We start from the raw sequence: 16,209 nt of genomic DNA, 5'->3' as shown, positions 1-16,209 counted from the left end.
CACAAGCCCTCAAACATACAGTTGCATGGGAAGTCAAATGCCCTGCAGAAATCAGTTAATACTGGCAGTTAATACCACCAAGATTGTATTCTTATCCACATAATATCAACTGAACATAATCTGTTTTCTGCAGCCTATTCTGACTGATATTAGACCAGTCCTCCTTCAATTATGCATTACTCGATATTAGTCATCTGTTCACTTGCTGTGGTTTGTTATTAGGCTGGCAGACACTTTGTCCCATTAAATTCTTGTCGCAGCCCTGCAGTTTTGGGAGCAGTGTGGATGCCTGTCACCACGTTTGGGCTGGAGTTATGGAGCCATGGTTGGAAGGGCTGCATTGCTGATTCAAAGCTGGAAGAAAGGTAAAAAGCAGATCTCGATGTTCCTCCAGTGTTCCCAGACTTGCAGAAAATGAGTATTATCGCTGGCTTCTTAAAATCTTTCATATGTAAGTTACCTTGACTGCTGATTTAAAACCATTTAACTTTTGCAGCTGCTGTGTAACATTCTGAAGTTGCTGCTGGGACAGAAAGTGTATCGTCATTGTATGACAGAGATAATTCATTGGGCTTTTGTCCATATACCGAACAGAAACATTTCAACTACTCCTGACCATTTTGTGCTGGCACCATCTATGCTACTTTTGCCAGATAATATCAGACCAAAACCTTGTTTTGACTGAGGAGACTTGTCTGCCTCATCTGTACCAGCCAAGAAGTTGCTGTGAATTTTACAGGAATGTTTGTGTACGTTTAGTTAACCTGGGGGTAAGCAGGGATTTGACTGAAGAAACTTGGCCTGAAATCCAGCCCCAGCTGAACAACTATTCTGACTGTTGTGTGTTGTTTGTTTGTATTAATTTCCTTGTAGCAATAGTGATCAGAGTCTGTCCGTCTCCAGGCTGTGAGGCTGACTGTGCATGCTATGCCTTCCAGTGAGTTTTGTAGTCCAGATAAATGCAGCATCCCACACACAGTGTATTGCATTTCAGCTCTGAAAAAAGTGGCTTATGCATTATATTCTTTCTGAATGTAGAAGCCCTGGGAGATATAATTAATATTGGTACAAGATTTTGAGATTCTCCAATAAGACATGACTGAAAAGACATAAACAATAATTATGTGGTGGTAAATGAAAATATCGTGGGTCCTGGTTGTATGGATATTGCTGTTTTCAGCTTTTGATATTTAATGCCTTACACCATCCAGATGAAAAGTGGGTTTTATTTTAATTAGACTGCAGAGCTCATTGCCTCAGGAGATTGTGAAGCCCTGAAAACTAGGGGAATTCAGAAGGGAGAGCAAGAGATTGGGTACTTGTACATATAACACTGTCTGGGCCAGTGCTAACAAGCAGATCTGGGAAGAGAGTTAAACCTCTTGCCTAAGGATTTAAGAAAAGGTTTTAACTGTTAGGGTTTGGTTATGGCAGTCACTGGGTGATCTCTTGCAGGCTTCATCTTGTCCACAATCTCAGAAATGTGTGGATGGTCAGCACCAGAGCTGGGCTGTTGAGAGAAGGTATGTGACTTGCAACCTGCCCAGCCTGTTGCTATGGCTAAGGACATCTATCCTGTGAAATGTGCAAGGTTCCCAGGGTTGGATCAAGATCAAAAATTATATTTCTACCTAAAAAAAGCCCCACCACTTTTTAGAGTGCCTCAGCATCTTTCAGTTAGTCTTAAAGCACTTACATAAATAATATAAGAGGAAAAAGTGGAGCTGGAGAAGGCTCGGTCTATAAACACGTCTCTTTGCATTAAGCCTTGTGGCATAATGGAGAGCATCTCCTGCCATCCATGCTGTCTCGTTAATCATGTAATTATCTCCCTCACTTTCAGTACTGCATCTCCTTCCTTGTCAGTGCTGCTGATAATGGAGCTTCTATTTACTCTGGCTTCTTTCTGGGGAGTGCCTTTGGTTTCAAAGCCAGCACAGTGGCATATTTTGAATAATTTAGTTCCGGGTGGCTAGAACACTGTGTGCAATTCCCCAGCTGAGACTGGAGGCTGATTCCTGTGAGTGTTCTGCCAGAAGGCTGATTGGAGAGAGGCAGTGGGATCTCTCAGAGTTGTGGGTCGTCGAGACGGCAGAGGACTGAAAGCCAGCTCAACAGGTCCTGTGAGTGCATCTCAGCTTTATCCTCCATTAATGTCTTAGAAAGGATTTTCAGCAAGAAACCCATGGGCAGAGGAAGGATTGAGGAGAGAGTTGCATTAAAAATGTGTGTGAAGACAGAAATATGGATTTAGGTACCTAGCTGAACATGATAGGCTTCCCCAGCAAGCTGTGGGTCAGAAATTTCTGGGGTCTCTTAATTCAGGATTTGCTCAGTTCATGGTGGCTTGGACCAGGGGTCTGAACCTCTATGGAGTCCAGGAGTCCAGTGTGGGATCCAGCCATCATTGGCTTTGGAAAATCCAATATGTTTCTATATGTAAAACCTTGGCAGAGAGCAAGTTTTGTTCATATTCCCCCCGCGCTGCTTGGCGTTGTGGCTCACTAGTTGCCCTTTGCCATTGCAGCCATCATCCAATTGTGCCCTGTGAGCTCTCCACAGCCCTCACTGTGCTGGATCTCGCAGGCGCAGGTACCTTGAGGGGATGTTGAGGCACTACAAGAGGCACCTGGGCTCACTCCAGAAGTCTTGCTAATACCAAGAATCAAACCTGGTCCCAAAGCCCTCTTTCCTGTCTGCTTGGCTGAGCAGCAGTGCACTCCTGAAACTTCTTACTCCCCCATTCACGTTGAATCTGTGCTTCCAGTGTCTGTCTAAATTAAGTGCTTTTGCAGAAGGTAACAACAGATGGTAATAGTGTAGGCCCTTTCCTTGTCTTTGGACCTTAACATAGCAGGAGAAATAAATTAGAGCAGAAATGCCTCTACAGATTGGCCAGCTAGCTGATGGACATGGTCCTCCAGACTGCTCTGCTCTTTGAGGAAAAGGGAATCTTATACCATCTCAACTTTGCCATGAGCTGCATGCAGAGAGGCACTTATCTGAATCCAGGTAATGGGCCATCTGTGCTGTGAATGCCTCTCTGCCCAGGTGAAGGCAAAGCTGGGTAGCTCTGTGCTCTGACTGCACCTTTCTTGGGGCCCTGCTTGGTGAGTTAGTGAAGGTATATCACCCATGCTTAAATGCAATCCGGCTTTTGAGAGCTGAGTGATGTTTCCAGCCCTTGGGTTCACCTCAGGTCAAAGCAATCTAATGTGCACTAAAAGTACTGCTGGAAAGCCCTTAACCATTTCATATTGTCTGGGCAGTGGTGGGTAAATTCATTATTTACAGGGAAGAGAGTGTGAGTCACTGGAGCCAACACTAATGATTTACCACGTGTTCAGGCTACTTGTTTCAGGTGATTTTTAATGGTGAGAAGCTGGATTTTGAGCTGGAGGGATATGCACTTATCTTAGACTGGCTTAGACTCATAGCATGATCCCAGAGACTCCAGAAAGGTAGAGAACGGGCTCTGGTAAGATGCATGACTATCTCAAGGAGAGTTTCACAATGCCTGTCCTAAGCGTCTTTTCACAGCTTCAACTTGGAGTCTGTCAATTCCATGTGTCAACTTGGAGACTCTTGATTTAACTATAGCATGGCCCTTGAGGCTGGAGGTGGTCTGGTTGTTTCCGAAGCTTGTTAGCATCCCTTAGTTGCGGAGACTGTGCCATCAAATGGTCTCAGTTCAAATCCAGCAAAGCTCGGAGTGATTTCTGAAACCCTTGGAGATGAACAGATTTTGCACATGATTGACTCCTCTTTTCCAGTGCCAGTCATGGGAAAGGACCTACATGTGAACAAGAAGCAGGCCTACTATTGACAGTTCCTTTCTGGTGTCATATTTTATGCAACAGGAAGGAAAGCTAAAGCTCAAGCCAATTAATTTCCAGAATCTGCATCCTAGCCTGGAGCAGTGCTGGAGTCAGTGCCAAGAGGCTCGACTGCCAGGTCAGTCTCTCCCAGAAGTGGAGATACCACCAGACTCATCTCAAGGGTCTGACCCAACTCAAAGTCAACTTACAAATTAGATTAAGTTGCTTGGAGCCTTGCCTGTGGCAACGACAATTTAGGGCTTGGGTGATACCTCCTCTTCATGGCAGTACAGAATCCCTGAATGGGGAAACCATGGGTGGTAGCAAATTCTCTGTTCCTGCGACATATCTGCAATCCCAAAGCCAGCCAAGGATCCTCATGTTGTGCCCAGTTCAGCATTTGACCCTCCAGCTGCTCTGGTGCCCCAGAGGGCTGTTTGCCATGGGGGAGAGGAGCAGCTGCCTGTGCTTTGTGAAACGTCTGTGTTTTCCCAAGACACCCATTGTCTGTCTGCAGCATCAGCCTCCACCCTACTTGCTCACTCAGCCGTGGCTGATGTGTCTTTAACTAAAGAGGAAGAATAATTTGAGATTTAATTTTATCAACCATATTTCCTGTTTACATCAGTTTGTGGAGCCCCCTCCCCTTATTTTTGTCTTGTGGTTTTGCTGTTGTGCCTTCAGTTTATGGAGTGTCTGCTCAAAAATAATGAAGAAATAGGAAAAAACAGCTTGTTTTGGGCCGGGGAATTAAGATCCTGGGTCAGATGGCTGCTACGGTCATTAACATATTTACAATTTTGCTTAAGAGCCTGGTTTGAGGATCAAGGGAGTTAAGGGTGATTGTCATTGAAATGCGGAGGAAACCTTGCATGAAATTGCCGTTAGTGTCCTATTGTTTGTGGGGGCGAGGGGGGGCAAATGCCCTTCCTTATCCCTGTGCTGGGTGTGTTGCACTTGTCTGCCCCAGTAGATGGGCAGAGGCAGAAGTGAGTGTGCTGAAGGAAGCGACTGAGCTGCAGGGAGGCCGTGCCTGGGCACCTGTCCCTGTGGGGCAGGACCTGGGGCTCCAGGACCTGGAGCTCGCCACAGCCGTGCTGCTGATGATTGTCTGTCCTCACCGTGAGACAACGGTGCTCAGCTGGGCTGGTGAGACAACTGGTCCTCAACAAGATCATCATGGATAAATACATGAAACGTCTAGCAAAGGTCAGTTGCCTCTTTTATAATTGATGGACCCAAGTCTTTTGTATGTGCCATCACGTGTTGTTTGTGCCCTGTGTGGGACACATGTTCTTCAGAACCTGCTCAACACCTTGATTTTTGTGGCTAGTTGTGGTATCAGAAACAGGGTTTGAGGCAGTTTGAATTTTTGGGGTGGATTTTGAGTGCTGTGTTGACGGACAAGGCCTTTATATGCTGGGAAAAAACCCTCTTTAAACATAAATAAGAGAACTCGCTTGCAGCTGGGGTTTACAGTACAACATTCTGCTCTAGGTTGTGGAAGCAGTGGTCTAGTCCTGCTCTGGGACAGGCCTTTTTAGTTCAGATGCGAATTGTTCATTGTTCACCTCTTACTCTTTCGTGCTGTTCAGAACCACTGTTTTCATTCAAGCCTAGTTCTAATTAGTATAATTAACTTAGTACCAAAAATAAAATTATACATAGTAACAGGAAAGAAGGAGAACAGGCTCCCTAGCATGTTTACACTACTGAAAATGCTAGCTACCTTCTGCCACTGCTTTGGTTTCGGTGGGACAAGCAGCAAGACAGCTGAAGGAGGAATGTGAGAAAGAAGCATCTCTGGAGCAGAGGTTCTTCTGCAGCCACCACACAGGCTTCAGCTGTCTGTCCGTTTGGAAAGCCTGCAGCCAACAGCAGGTACAGACAGTGCTGTCTTGAGTGACAGGATCATATCTGCTGTAGCACGGAGTCTGGAGTCTTTGGTGTGTCCTTGTGGGCTGGTTTGAAGCTCTGGAGTGGTTGGGTAATTTCTGTTCTCGGTAGCAAAGTGTTTCTTTTTGGAATGCTTTAAATCAGGACAAAGTCTTCTAAAAGTGGTTTGTGATTTGAGCAGCTTTCTTGTGCTTTGGGAGCCTGGGTGCTTCAGGTCTGTATCTCCTCTGCTCTTTGCAGGAATAAACCATGTTCGGCACTGCTATGACCATTGGTCTGTCCTACGAAGTCGAACAGTGAGCACACAGGGCGGAGGGAGAGTTCCATGCTTCAGTCGCTGACTCTGGCCCTCAAAAAAGGGAGGCATTTAAGCTTCCAAAGATCAAATGGTTTTGTCCTAGACAAGATAGGTTCAGATGTCTTAAATGTCAAGGGATAGCTAAAGTGGTGCTGTTAAGTAAGATGCTGGTTAGGAAAATGTTTTCAGGAAACAAGGATGAGCACAGCAGTATCTATGGGATTGCAGGTGTTAAATCCATTCGCTAAATGACTCATCTCCCAGCTTCTGCGAATTCCCCTTGAGAAAGGTTATCTCAGGTATTGTGCTAATACTTTATTTCCTGGGTATCTGTGCCTCTGGGATCGGGCACTGCACACGTGGGCTGCTTTGGGAGTCCCAGCAAGAGCCAAAATGCATCAGAGCTGAGCCTGAGTGGAGAAGCCCTGATTTTGGGGTTGGTTTTAGAATTTTATCTGTTAACTCAAAGCATCAGAGTGGGCTGACTGGCGTAGGGGAGCTAAACTTCCCCAGGGATTAATATTAAGCCATAGTTTAACAGTCAACAGCTGAGGAAATCCACCTTTGTCTCTGGGAGCCAGCTGCCAGGAAGGTGCATCCGGGCCACCTTGCAAGGGCAGAACAGCCCTTGGCAAAGGGTGGGGGAAAGTCCCCAGCTCTGATTGTCCACAGATAACTGGGTTTGTCTTGTTTTCTGTAATCTACTTGCCCCAGCAGCTTCCTCACAGAGGGGCTCCTGCTTTGACAAAACAGCAGAGCAGCCCCGCTCAAGGAAAGGGCTGTGATCTCAGGTTAGGCAGCTCCTCGTCGACAAAGCAGTGATCGCAGCATCCCCAGGAGCAGCAGGACAAAGGCGCCTGGGCTGGGAGGAGATGGAGCCAGATCCTCGCACGTGGGCACTGCGTCCTCTAAACGAGCTGCCTGTGCCTGGAGCGGGTCTATTTTACAGCTGCTCTGCTCGCTGTAGAGCGATGCCAACCCTGCTGCTGGCAGGCTGTGTCCTCTCCCACATCCCCCTTCTCACCTCCTCCCTTGCCAAGGCAGCCTTTACTGCGCTGTGTCAGATCGAAGGCTCGGCGCCTGTTCAGCTTTTGTTCTCTGTTAGGAAAGAGTGAGGACTGTCAGGACCTTTTTGGCTCTGCCAAGGCCTTTTATGTCCCAAGCATTTCCATGAAAAGACTCCCTCCTGACCACCCTGCCCCCTGACAGCCATTCAGCCCAGCCAACAAGCTTGATATCATTATCTACAAAAGGAGGCCGGTGAGTACCAGGGTCCTCACAGCCAAGTTTGGGAAATCAAAGGCAAATCTCCCAGCAACAGAGAGCTGGCAGAGATGGGGCTGCAGCACAGCGAGCGTGGGCTGGTCTGGCAGCTTGTGTCCCCTGGTTTTCAAAGCACAAAAGGAACGCGCTCGGCGTGGTGCCAGCGCTGGCTTTGTCGGGCCGGGGGTGATCCCGCCTGGGCGCTGGCAGCCCCGTGCAGAGCACCCTGCGGAGCTCGGTGTAGGATAGAGGCTGTTGGATGCGCTCTTAAGTTTCAACAGTCAGGCAAAGCCGTCTCTTTTCAGTCAGTGGCATTTTTAGGAGATGAACTGCTTAGTTTGAGGGAAAATTGTGATGTTTTTGGTCAGAGTGGGGATTCACTCCATATTTCACCTGTGACTTTCCTTTAAAGACTCTGGTTTATGTTCTGAAAATGGCATCTGGTTGCCTTGTCACTTTTAGTTTGACATAAGGTTAATCTGCTTTGGTCCCTACTGAAAGACTTCCTTGCCGATCCGTATTAAAATAAAGAGCTCTTAGGCAGTGGAAGCACAATTTTGAAGGCATTTGTAGAGGTGATCATCAAAAACTTGGGGTCACCAAAGCCTAGAGCAGCCCCTGAGGTCCCTGTGGATCTGCAGCAGGTGATGAATACATAGGAGGGCAGAGCTGTGTGTAACATGGAATGGTTAATTCTAGCACTTTCCCCTCCTATCCCAGTTCGATCCTGACAACACCGGCTACATCAGCACCGAGAAGTTCCGCTCCCTTCTCCAGAGACATGGCTCGGAGCTGGACCCCCACAAGCTGGAGGTCCTGCTGGCCCTGGCAGACAGCAACTCCGAGGGGAGGATCTGCTACCAGGACTTCGTCAACCTGGTGAGTGCTCTGGTTGGCGGGGCCAATGAGTCCTCGGCTCTGCTTAAAACACTGGCTCCTTCTCTCCCTCTATCAACACCCATGTTTTCTGTGTCCCTGCTTCACACACACTCAGCTTGGGCTTGCTGAAGCATTCAGTGGGGACTGAACTCTCAGGCCGAGAGTCAAGTTGCTGCTGATTTATTTTTTCCCAAGGGAAACAAGTTTGCATTGGAAGAAACTGTGGGAGCTGTTTTAAGAGGAGCATGAAGCAGTGGTGACTGCTGGTTTAGAAGCTTTTGCTCTCAGGATCAGTTAGTAGCTGTCACAAAGAGCCATTTGTTTGCAAGCAGAGGTCTGTCAGTCTGGATGTCTCCTATTTTATCTAGAGATTTCACCTCTTCCAGACAAAATATATAGATAATGTGTTGACTTGCTGGGTGGAGTCATATTACACTGCGGTAGGCATCAACAGCAATGGGGGTAAAGTGTTCGTAGGTCATATTTGTTAATCCCAGGTGAGATGTCTCAGACTGCATGAGTCATAATCTGGATGCCTCTCTATCTCTATTAATGAGTTAATTAGTGAAGAGATCTGCCTATTTCTCGTCAAGGCAGTTTGGTGAGCCAACACGGATGTATACATGTGTTCTTAAATGCCCAGGATGGCCTAGAAATATTGTTTGTGAGATAGGTATCTTGAACAGTGGCTGTTCCTGTGGCTTTGCACCATTCCTGCTCCGTCATTCCCCACCTGAATCCCAGCAGATTTACTGCAGCACTAAGAGAAACATGGGTGACAAAGTCAATGAGCAATTAAAGTTAGTGACCTCACAAAGGTTTTGTGAAAAGCTGGACGTGTTCTTGATACAGAGTATAATGATCGGCATCTCTGTGCATTCCTGTGGTCAACATGGGGATTTGGTCCCTCCATTTGTCCTGGTCACTTATGCATGTGTTCTTGGTTTAGAAAGAAAGTGTCTTCTGTGTGTCCTGTCTTTCCATGAATCAGAAAAGCATGATAACAGGGCACAGCTGTCAAGGATCCAGGTCACAACCTCTGTCAGGTCATGGGCAATGTGAAGGTGAAATTACTGTGATGCTGTGACATAGATTTGCTGCATCTGATCAAGCTGCCTTGTTAGCCCCTTGCCTGTATTTCAGTACACAGTAAAATAAATGTAGCAACTATTAAACAGATCACAGTGAGTGTGACGTTTTCCTCAGCTCCAGGTTGATAAATTGTCAATGGCACTCGGTGATCAGCGGTGTATTTATAGTAACAGCTGCTTGTTCTACAGTTGGGTGTATTCAAAGTACCATGCAAGCATTCACTAACTGAGTTGCACAACACTTAGGTAGCAGGAAGCGGTATCGCATAATTTCTTTTACAGAAGTGATGGCCTAGGGCCAGCCAACACGCTGGCATCAGGCTCAGGAATAGAACTGGGCTTTTTCCTCTCTCCTCACCGCACTGAGCCCTGGAGCAGCACAAGCTAATGAGCAGCAGGTGGGAGGTGAAAGGTTTAAATATCCTCCTCCTTTGGGGAATGGGAGATTGTGCCAACTCACACCCACCTGATGTGATTTCTGCAAAATGGCAAATTTTCTTCACTACTGTTGAATAACTCCTGTAAAGAAGCCATTGATTTTTATGTCATCAGTCCTTCAATACTCATCTGCATTTTTTGCATTTTCTGATCAATAGGCAACGCTAATGCCAGAATGTTAAACTACTTACAAATGGCATCTCTCTTCTCACTCCTCTAGTTGCTATTGATTTCTAACATCCAAACTTTCTAGGGCTCCTTTTCTTTTCCCTAGTTTCCTGCTCCCAAACCTACCTTGTGAACTTCATGAGGGAAAGAAGCAGCATAGCTGACACAGAATCACTGTGAAATTAGTGATTTCCTTCCTTTTATAGCTGTCAGTCCTGGAAAACTACATGTGGTGGTGTTTAAGTACATGCTTGTGCTTGGTCACAGCACCAGGAGGGCTCTATTAACTTTGTGGAGATCAGCTTCTAAGAAGTTACATACTGTATTCTTGGGGGAAGGAGAGGTCCTTTAAACCATGGCTTGCTTCGGGGTTTTTTTAAAAGTACTTAGAAGTGCTTCATAGCACAGTCATGAAGTAGCTATAAATTCCACTTCCAGTGTCTTTGCATGTCCTTTACTGAGCCAGCTGACAGCCTGCATAGAAGGCTTCGGTGAACAAGGCTTTGCAGGAACCATATATAATTATTTATTACCTGAGCCACTAGGAATAGCAATAAAGCCTAAATCGCCAATTCTCAGGGGAATCCCCAGGCAAGACAAAAGGTTGGCCAAATGAATATCTCCTCTTCCTGCTTCATCCTTGTTCACTTTCTACTGAGTGTTTTAAGCTTAAAGGCTATTGCAGAATAACCCAGGACCTCAGTTCTAGTGTTCTTGTCCGCTGTTTGTCTCTGTCGCTAACCTGGAAAGGTTTGCTGCAGGAAAAGCTGCAGATTTTATAGCTCCATTTCTTCCCCTCTGTGCTTCTAGTTGCTGCACTGCTGAACCAGGGCAGACCCTCTGCCAAACGTCAGGGACTCCCATCCGGAGTCCTCTGGGACATCCTTCAGCTTCCAGTTGGACACCCCTTTAAGTGCTTCCTCTGTCCTTGATTCATGGTCTTGGCTCAAAGTATAGGATTCCTGAGCTCTCTTCCTGGCCTTTATTCAGAGTATAATAATAAATATTTAATTTTAAAAGGTTTGAAAATCTCTCTACTTCCGTACTTGATCTAGTATTATGCTATTATGAGTAAGGAGGAGGTTTTCTCGGAGACAGATGAGAGCGGTCGTGTGATTGTGTCCTTATCCAACTCTCAGTTCTCAATACATTAAAACCGCTACTGAGGTGCAAAGTTCTTACTTCAGGAAGCAGTTCCAGGAGCTGGATACCTCTCCTGACAAATGTACCTCATGCTTCCTTCATGTTGTTTTCCTTCCTGTTTTGGAGAAAACTGATGATTTGTAGTGTTCCAAGAGCCACATGCATCTTCTGAGCAGGTAAAAAAGCTGCAGAGGGCCAGGTGAGTATCTTGAGACTTAATAACTGCGATGCAAGAGCTGCTTTTGGAGTGTGTTTAGATTGGACATTGATCTGAGTCCATTAAATACTGGCTACACATCGCAGCAAAAGAGAGAACTTTCTTCCAAGTGAGCTACTCTGGCAAATCATCATTATGCCAGTTAAAGTGGAACTTAGCATAGAAATTTCCATCCTTAACCATGATTCCTCAGCTGTTTCCAATCATATAGAGTTGGAACTTGAAAGTACAATGTCAACTTAAGTGGTCATTTTCATTGTGTATGTATCTAAAACATATACTTGCGTGGGAAATGTCGTGAAGATATTTTTTTAAAAATTGCTTTGGAAAACTGAATCTGGATTCATTTGAGTTGTGGAACCATTCCCAGCACCAACGGAAAATGGAACTAGTGTTGGGGGGTTTGAAGTTTCAAACTCGCTCTGTTTTGACACAATATTATTTAACCACAGTGTTAGTCTTGTCTTGTAAACGATGTTCTTGCAATTAACCTTGGAATCTGAATGTGGTTTACTTTTTCTAATGGAAGTGCTGGAAGGTCTAAGTCTGACACATTTAACAGGAGTCCAGAGAAAACCTTGAGCAGGGAATACCCCTGCAACGACCAGCGTGATTTATTTGGTCTCTCCTGCCTCCAACTTTTCTTCAGTCCCCTGAGGAAACCACTACTTCGTCAGAGCAAATCAGGATGTTGATATTTGCTTTTTTTCCCATTTGATACTGTTTGGGAAAGTGCTCCCAGGTTGGCTCAGAGGATGTGAACATCTGTGACAGATGAACTTGATGCTGAGATATGCGTTTTGGGAGAAGTAGTCTTTACCCACATTAGCATTTTGTAGAAGTGCGCAGTGAGGGAAGGAAATAAATGTGAATCTTGAAAGCAAAATTGATTGGAAAGGCTGCATTTGTAAGTAAAGTGGGTTATAAAACTGGAGCTGACAGAGGCTTTTAAAAAGCGTTTGCTAACTTCTGATTTAATGTTCTGTGTCTTGGAGGATCGGAGCTGGAGAGCCGAATGCATTACCTATCACAGTGTTGTACGTGTTTTAAAAAGCTGTAGCCTAGCCTCGAAGATGCCAGTGCATAATGGGCAGAAATCCATACTTTTCAAAACCTCCTGAGTGAGGCTGAATAAAATCCATGGAAAGTGTACTGTGCCCCACACAACCACGAAACTGGAGATGAGGAAATACTACATGACTTGGCTATTGTTTATCTGGGGCAGCAATAGTAGTGCAGATAGCCAAGAAACCCAGAGAAATTGGTCTGTAATGGGAACAGACAGTTGCCCTTGTGAGTTACAGATTATTTGAGACTAGTTCTGGATTGGCATGTGTTGTGAACAAAAGTGGGGCTTTGTATTTTGCCAGAGTTTGGCACTGTCCCACACTAGACGATAAGAACTCTTATCCTAAATTTTGACATTTTCAATGTTGAAGACAGGTTCAGATCTAAGTAGGAAAAAATTTTCCCTTCTGGCAGATGTACCAAACCCATCCTTTGAGCAGAGCTGTAGCATAAGCCTTGGTTTGTTTTGGTCTGGGAACACCAAAGGGCGGAGGTGGCAGTGCATGTTTACCAGTTGTGTCAGCTTGGCCGTTTTGCAAAGGAAATTTATTTCTCTCTGCATAATAACCTTTTGCAGGCATGAAGGACTAAGGGAATATGTTGTCCCCACTGCCACCTTCATTCCCCACATACTGTTTGCTGTACCCATCTGCCTGCAGCTTTAATATCATGCTCATTAAAGAAGCCTCAGATCAATTGCGTGAAGAGAAGTGGGGTGGGCTGCCTTGAGCTTCCTGGAGCTGTAATGATGTGCAGGCCAACAATGGGACCAATGTTCTTTCAGCTGATGATTAAATACTTAGCTCATAAATACCAATATTATGTAATTCCAAAATCAAGTCAGAAAATTATGACCATATGGGGGAGACTCTGGGAAAATTTGAGTCTTCTAAAATAGGCTTCTCATCAAGAGATGGTGAGAGCAGCAATAGTGACTTAATGCTCTGACTCTCCTCATGCCCATCACCTCCTAGTCTGAGATTAAAAGCATCATTCAAAGGCCTGTGGGGTTATGTGTGTGTTTGAGCCCTGGCAGTCACCTGTGCTGCCCCTTTGGCACTTGTTTCCCCTTTGGTGTGATGGGCAATAATTTCACGTAGGGGACCAGGATGTCTTCTCACTGAGATGCCTCATTTTAACAGGTGCTCAGGATGTCCAGTCATCCACTTACTGGATTGTGGGGCTTCTCCGTGTGCGTAGTAGCTCCAGACACCATGTCCCTGCCTCATCTGGGTGTAAAACCATTTCAAGGCATTTAGAGGGAACCTGGACCTTCTTTCCATATCATCTGCTCTAAAGGGGGCCTGACAAATATTTTTATGTTCCTACTTGAGTTGGCAGGAGATTTAGTTAGTGCTAAGAGCTCTGAAGAGATAGAGTTGTAAGGCTTTTAATTTTTGGGTGAAATTTGGCTCCCACTGACACAGCACAGGCTGCAAATGGAAGGCTAAGGAGGGTTGGGCAGCTGCTTGGAGAATGGGCTGTAGTGCCATCACCTCAGATGGCCCCTTCGTCTTCCTGCAGTGATTACTGTGTTTTAAGCAGCTTGGTCCAGCTTGGAACAATTACCCAGCTGCCTGGGCACTGAGAGCACAAGCTCTGGGCTGTGCTGTCTTTGGGATATTAAGCAAAACCAGAGTGATCCAAGACAACTAGAAGCCAATGCTGTTGCATGTCATTTCTTATTTGGTTCTGTGAGACTGCTGGTGTTTCTGAGATCAGTCAGCAGTTCTTTCAGAAGAAGGACCAGTTTGTTGCATTCATTTTGCTGTCTTTTACTGTAAAGGGTCCCGTGCAGTGGTCTCGATACACAGTTATCCTTTTGAGCCTTCCTGCCAAAGATTCAGCCACTACAGACAGTGACTCTAATGCAGCAGGTTTGTTTGACATCAGGGCTAATTAGCAATTACCCAAATCTTGGAGCAAGCTCTTTCAGACCTGATTTTCTTTCTCCCTCCTAAGCAGGCTAGGCATGAAATTCCATCTGCCTAATTTGCAAATGCAATTGCTTTATTATGCATCCAAATTGGGAGTGTGTATGCTCAAAAGATAGATAGCTAATTCTATGATGATAATGCATATACAAATTAGCTGTGTCCTCCAAAGCCTGTGCCATCTCAAAACGTGCCCCCTGTGAGTATAACTGTTTTAAAAGAGGAAATCCTTTCCTCTTGCAAGTTTACAGCAGCTAAGACAGCCTGTCCACCAGTTTAGTTCATTGTTTTGCTGCTGTTGCTCATACAGTTTTGTTTTACAGAAAGGGATAACTTTCTTTGCCCAGAGCTGACTCCTGCCAACAAGGACCAGAACACAAGGGTTAGATGTTGTGAATGTACCTGCTGCTACATTCAAGAAATTTTCTGCCCCAAGAGATGGCAGGTGCAGGGAAGTATGACAGAGCAGGGAGAGCTGAGGGAAGGAGAACACGGGAACGGGGATCGTGATAACTGATGGTGAACACAGTGGATGGAAAACTGAGAATGGGGCAGAGAGCTCAGCCCAGTGCTTCAGCAGCCTCTGCTCTGCTTTGCCAGTGTTTTGCCTTGACCTTTCTTATTTGCACTGTACTAGCAAACCCTGGTACTGCTTCTCCTCAGAGCATATGTAGATTACCCCATGATCATGCTGAGATTTGGTTCCTACAGCTCCAACCTGGTGCTGCCGAAATGGCACTGATCTCCCTGTATGGTTGAACCAGGGTTTGCTTTGTCCTCAGCGTTTCTTCCTTTTCTTTTTGTCCAGATGAGCAACAAAAGGTCGAATAGTTTCCGCCAAGCCATCCTTCAGGGGAACAGGAGGCTGTGCAGCAAGGCGCTGCTGGAGGAAACGGGGCTGAGCCTTTCGCAGAGGCTGATCCGGCATGTTGCATATGAGACCCTGCCACGAGAGATAGACCGCAAGTGGTACTACGACAGCTACACCTGCTGCCCTCCACCCTGGTTCATGATCACCATCACTATTGTAGAGGCGAGTACCGTAATGTCCTCCCTCTGGGAACTCACCCCACACTGCCAGAGGCTTTGCTGGGACATGAACAAGGGCTAGAGTGGGACTCAGACTGAGACAAGGACAAGCACAGAGCTGATAGCCACTTTGGCTCACCTTATGCATGTGTTTAACTGGAGACTGTGATCCTATATGTCTCGAAGCATGGTTATTAGTCATTGAAACAATTTGCATATGAAACTACAGAATTTGGGAAACTATAGCAGAACTTTGAGGAGAGAAAATCTCAACATTTCTAGGGAAACTGGTAAGTCAAATAACGGAATTAGAAGAAAAATTCCTATGCAGTTAGTTCTGTTCTGTGAATGGAGAGAAGTGGGGAATAGAAACTAGATTAAATATTCTGACCTGCTCATCTGCTGCCCAAATGAGATGTTTGCACAGTTGCTGAGTAGTGCACTGGAATAAGCACAAAGAAGGATATAATGTGGCACTGATCAGCAGGGTGCTGAGTTCCTCTGACTCAGTGGCTGATGTGTTACAGAAAGCCACACACTGAATTATACCAATGTGTTGAAGGTTCCTCAATGCAAGGAACTTTCATGTTGTGTGAAGCTGCCAAATGGGAGGAAAATTATTGTACATTTGACTTTCTTCTCCATGATTTTGAGCTACCAAGTGCTTTTCAGCCAGAAAAGGCATTTGCTAACCAAGAAATCTCCCTGCTCTTCTAGGTTGCCTTTTTCCTTTACAATGGAGTGGTATTAGACAGATTCGTGCTGCAAGTCACCCATCCCTTATACCTCAAGAACACATTACTTTACCATCCTCAGCTCCGTGCTCAGGCTTGGAGGTACCTAACCTACATATTCATGCATGCAGGGTGAGTACTTGCAAACTGCAGAGATTCTCCTCAGTTCAGGTTCCCCAAAGAGAGGGAGGAAGTGCAGAATCAGCTCAGAAATCAATTTTTAAAAATCAATT

The 16,209-nt window shown here is 45.6% G+C and overlaps 1 protein-coding gene across 3 annotated transcripts in view; it reads left to right on the top strand.

Moving 5' to 3' along the window:
• The window catches only part of RHBDL3 (rhomboid like 3), a 52,827-nt gene that overhangs the window by 23,079 nt on the left and 13,539 nt on the right, over nucleotides 1–16,209 (top strand). For 2 of the 3 annotated variants that reach the window (XM_071816789.1, XM_065852133.1), the window contains 3 exons: nucleotides 7,996–8,154; nucleotides 15,022–15,246; nucleotides 15,960–16,108. In XM_071816789.1, coding sequence (XP_071672890.1) covers nucleotides 7,996–8,154; nucleotides 15,022–15,246; nucleotides 15,960–16,108 — 533 coding nt within the window. Of the gene's footprint in view, nucleotides 1–4,550; nucleotides 5,028–7,995; nucleotides 8,155–15,021; nucleotides 15,247–15,959; nucleotides 16,109–16,209 lie in introns of those variants that run through there. The other variant, XM_065852134.2, reaches the window with a different exon arrangement.

Source organism: Patagioenas fasciata, chromosome 18 (assembly GCF_037038585.1).
Source record: "Patagioenas fasciata isolate bPatFas1 chromosome 18, bPatFas1.hap1, whole genome shotgun sequence".
Classification (NCBI taxonomy): domain Eukaryota; kingdom Metazoa; phylum Chordata; class Aves; order Columbiformes; family Columbidae; genus Patagioenas; species Patagioenas fasciata.
The sequence above is the reverse complement of the archived record's forward strand: the minus strand, read 5'-3'. Positions and strand labels throughout refer to the sequence as shown.